The 4,846-nt window shown below is 41.5% G+C and overlaps 1 protein-coding gene across 1 annotated transcript; it reads right to left on the bottom strand.

The window, feature by feature from the left end:
• Window positions 1–3,711: 3,711 nt before the first annotated feature.
• LOC123484392 (olfactory receptor 11A1-like) lies at window positions 3,712–4,644 on the bottom strand. The gene has a single exon (XM_045214719.1). It carries the CDS (start codon window positions 4,642–4,644, stop codon window positions 3,712–3,714), a length of 933 nt encoding a protein of 310 aa, XP_045070654.1.
• Window positions 4,645–4,846: the final 202 nt, after the last annotated feature.

The following is a 4,846-nucleotide window of genomic DNA, read 5'->3' as shown; positions in this document are numbered from 1 at the left end:
CCGCTATGCCCTCCAACGAACCATCAAACAGACAAAGCATCAATACAAGACTATGATCGAATCGTACTACACCGGCTCCGATGCTTGTCGGATGTGGCAGGGTTTGCAAACTATTACAGACTAAAAAGGGAAGCACAGCCGCGAGCTGCCCAGTGACACGAGCCTACCAGACGAGCTAAATCACTTCTATGCTCGCTTCGAGGCAAGCAACACTGAAGCATGCATGAGAGCATCAGCTGTTCCGGATGACTATCTGATCACGCTCTCCGTAGCCGATGTGAGTAAGACCTTTAAACAGGTCAACATTTACAAGGCCGCAGGGCCAGACGGATTACCAGGACGTGTACTCCGAGCATGCGCTGACCAACTGGCTAGTGTCTTCACTGACATTTTCAACCTCTCCCTGTCTGAGTCTGTAATACCAACATGTTTCAAGCAGACCACCACAGTCCCTGTGCATAAGAACACTAAGGTAACCTGCCTAAATGACTACTGACCCGTAGCACTCACGTATGTAGCCATTAATTGCTTTGAAAGCCTGGTCATGGCTCACATCAACACCATTATCCCAGAAACCCTAGAACCACTCCAATTTGCATACCGCCCCAACAGATCCACAGATGAGCAATCTCTATTGCGCTCCACACTGCCCTTTCACACCTGGACAAAAGGAACACCTATGTGAGAAAGCTATTCATTGACTACAGCTCAGTGTTCAACAGCATAGTGCCCTCAAAGCTCATCATTAAGCTAAGGACCCTGGGACTAAACACCTCAATCTGCAACTGGATCCTTGACTTCCTGACGGGCACAACTCCAACACCATCATTAAGTTTGCCAATGACACAACAGTCGTACGCCTGATCACCGACAACGACGAGACAGCCTATAGGGAGGAGGTCAGAGACCTGGTTGTGTGGTGCCAGGACAACAACCTCTCCCTCAATGTGATCAAGACAAAGGAGATGATTGTGGACTACAGGAAAAAGAAGAGGAACGAGGACGCCCCCATTCTCATCAACGGGGCTGTAGTGGAACAGGTTGAGAGCTTCAAGTTCCTTGGTGTCCACATCACCTACACACTAACATGGTCCAAGCACACCAAGACAGTCGTGAAGAGGACACGATAAAACCTATTCCCCCTAAGGAGACTGAAAAGATTTGGCATGGGTCCTTAGATCCGCAAAAGGTTCTACAGCTGCACCATCGAGAGGATCCTGACTGGTTGCATCACTGCCTGGTATGGCAACTGCTCGGTATCTGACCTGCAAGGCACTACAGAGGGTAGTGCGTATGACCCAGTACATCACTGGGGCCTAGCTTCCTGCCACCAATTACCTCTATACCAGGCGGTGTCAGAGGAAGGCCCTAAAAATTGTCAAAGACTCCAGCCACCCTAGTCATAGACTGTTCTCTCTGCTACCGCACGGCAAGTGGTACCGGAGCGCCAAGTCTAGGTCCAAGAGGCTTCTAAACAGCTTCTACCCCCAACCCATAAGACTCCTGAACATCTAATCAAATGGCTACCCGGACTATTTGCATAGCCCCCCCCCCCCCTCCCTTTTATTTCGTATTATTTTATATTGTATTTTTTTGGTGTTCTTTCTTAAAACTGCATTGTTGGTTAAGGGCTTGTAAGTAAGCATTTCACGGTAAGGTTTACACCTGTTGTATTCGGTGCATGTGACAAATAACATTTGATTTGATTTGATGTTGCGTTTGTATTTTTGTTCAGTGCATGCCTGTCTAGAAATATATCCCAGACATACTCATAAAGCTCATTGTCACGGATTCAGCCAAGGCTGCTCCTCCTCCTTGCTCGGGCAGGCTTCGGCGTTCGTCGTCCCCGGAGTACTAGCTGCTACCGATCTATGTTTCGGTGTTTGTCTTGTTGGGTCTTTATTGTTTACACCTGTGTCCCATTATGTGGCATTGTATTCCCTTTAAAAACCCCTGTCTCTCATTGTTTGTTGTGTGTGATTGTTTTCCGTGAGGTCGGCAGTTGCTGTTGTATGCGAGTATTGTTCCTCCCTGTTAGGAGGTGTTTTTGTTTTGTATGTTCATTACTGTGCAAGTAAAGTACGTCTGCCAGTAGCTCGGTGTCCTGCGCTTGACTTCGTTCACCGCATACACGTCACCTTGACACTCATTGCTGGTTCTGAGGTTTAGTCAACTGACACAGACAGGGGGAGTTATTCTTAAATCATGAGAAGCACTTTTTCTTTCAAACATAAGGACCTCGTTCAAGAAATGTAAATAGTTTTTGTATGCGGACGACTCTGCTCTACTGGTGTCCCATAATAACAACGCTTCAGTGTAAGAGATCCTTAGTGCAGAGTTATCCAATAACAGTAAATGGCTTTCAGATCAAACTTTCTCTGCATCTTGGAAAAACAGAATCCATATTATTTGGTTACAGAGTAAAGCTTGCAAGGTCCCCTGGTTTCCATGTCAGAGTGGGCAACTCAGAGGTTACACCAAATATCTTTCAGCTACCTTTAGTGTGAATTGGATAGGTACCCGACTGGTGAGACTATGGCCCCCAAAGATTAACCCCAAAATGCAACTCCTATACTTCTAAATATCACCATCCTAAAGACTCTGGCAGGTGCGCTAATGCAGTGTCACTTTGATGATGCGTGGCCATCATGGTTCACCAGCATCCCCACACATCTAAAGAATAAGCTACAGACCTGCCAAAACAAGCTGGTGAGAATTGTACATAAACTCCCCCCTCGTACTCACCTGTAGAGAAAATTGTAATATTAATTCAACTTGGTCTGATGCACTGAATTATTACAGACTAAGCCCCCATGTACCTATCCAGTTATTTCACTTTCATTAGAGATGTCCACCAATATAACACCAGAGCTAGAGACTCTGATATTGCCTGTTTTACAATTAAGAGTCTGTCTGGTAAGAACAAACTACCACGGATACTCAAAGCCACACTGAAAATAAATTCATTTAAAAATAATCTCCAAAGTGGGCAAATGATCAAACAATTAAAAAAAGATGTATATGTAATGTGTATCTATGTAATGCATCTGTATCTATGTAATGTTTTTGCTCCATGCACTAAAGTGACCACAATATAAATAAGTCTGTCTTTTTTTGGCTCAAACTTAGTATTTGCTCCTGAACTTACAAGAGGTGTGAAGACCTTTGCAATCAAGACTTCTTTGTTTTCTGTTTTTTATTCATTTCAGAAAATGTTTTAAAAATAACACTTTTAAGATGTGGAGTATGTTTTGTAGATGAGTGGGTGAAAATCTTAATTGAATCCCTTTTTCGATTGAAATGTAAGGCAGCAAAATGTTAAAACTGTGCAAGGGTGTGTAAACATTCACTAATGGCACTATATGTTGAGTTTTAGACGAGCAAGTAGCAACTCATTTTATTCTATTCACTCAGTCTATTTATTAACCAACCCAAACGTTTGCCAGCAAAATATAATTGTTCACCCCAATACCGAAAACTGTAGAAAACCAGAAAGGTCCCAGAACAGAGCCTTGGGGGTCACCATATTTAATTGGTTAATTATAAGAGATCAGATACCTAAAATGACAACACTCTCAGTGACAAAAAATGATAAAAGATAAGATTTCTTAAATAATTATGCCAAAAATGCCACGTATTTGTACAGTCAAAATAAGCTAAATTAAGTAGCAACACACATAATTAATTATTACCCCCCAAAAAACAATCAGGTTATGTTTTAGGTTGAAGGCCTAATAACTTTTTACAAGCCTGCCTGATTTTAACCATCCTAACACCGTACATAAAAGGATTGAAAAGTGGTGGACATATTAGAAAATAAACTAAGAAAATAGTGCGAAGTATAGGTGGAAGATGTGCAGCATCATATCTGCCTTGTAGAATCACAAATAACCAGCCAGAGGAGAAGTTCAGCAAAGAGGCTATATGTGGCGTACAAGTGTTAAATGCTTTCTGTTTCGTCTCTTTTGAAGACTTTAAACATATTTGTAGAATTCTTACATATGAGTATATGGTAGGAAATATAGTACAAGAAAAAGATAGCACAGTTAAAACAAGACCCCATATGTTATTCAGTGTAGTATTTGAACATGCAAGCCTGACTACGGAGTAGTTGTCACAATACACTCTGTCTAGAACGTTACCACAAAATTGCAGTCGCAAACTGAGGGAGATAATGATGGCGTTGATGAAAAAAGAATACACCCAGGGCAGTAGAATTAAGCCACAAATTATTTTAGGTGTCATAATATTGTTATACTGTAGAGGATAACAAATAGACATGTACCTGTCATAGGACATAACTGCTAAATTACAAAATTCTGTTAAACCGTATGTGTACAACACATAAATCTGGAGATAACAATAAAGAAGGGAAATATCATGTGTGTCAGAGAGCAAGTAAAACATGAGAGCAGGAAACAAACCAGTGCTCCCATACAACTGATTAACAAACAAAGCACATAGAAACAAATACATGGGTTCATGAAGGCTTCTTTCAATACAGATAACTCCAATAAGGAAAGCATTGGCAAGAATTATGACAAAATATAATACAGTTACCACAGCAAAGTAGAAATACTTAAATTGTCCGATATCCCCGTATGCAGCAAGCCTAAAGACCTTGAAGTGAGTAGAGTTCTCCATGGTCCTGGGAGTTAGTAAAGATGTGCTGTCAATGTTTGAAGAAGAGGAGAAAATCCACCTTCTGTAGCATACATATAAGTTAAAACAATGAAATCACAAAGAACAGAAAACCTAAATGGATAATTCCTTGACTTGTTGATTCATTGATAGTTTTGCCCACATCTACAGTATACTCACCAATATAGACAGCTTTACATTGTCC

Source organism: Coregonus clupeaformis, unplaced genomic scaffold (genome assembly GCF_020615455.1).
Source record: "Coregonus clupeaformis isolate EN_2021a unplaced genomic scaffold, ASM2061545v1 scaf0298, whole genome shotgun sequence".
Taxonomy (NCBI): Eukaryota; Metazoa; Chordata; class Actinopteri; order Salmoniformes; family Salmonidae; genus Coregonus; species Coregonus clupeaformis.
Note: the sequence above shows the minus strand (reverse complement) of the source record. Positions and strands in the feature narration are given on the sequence as shown.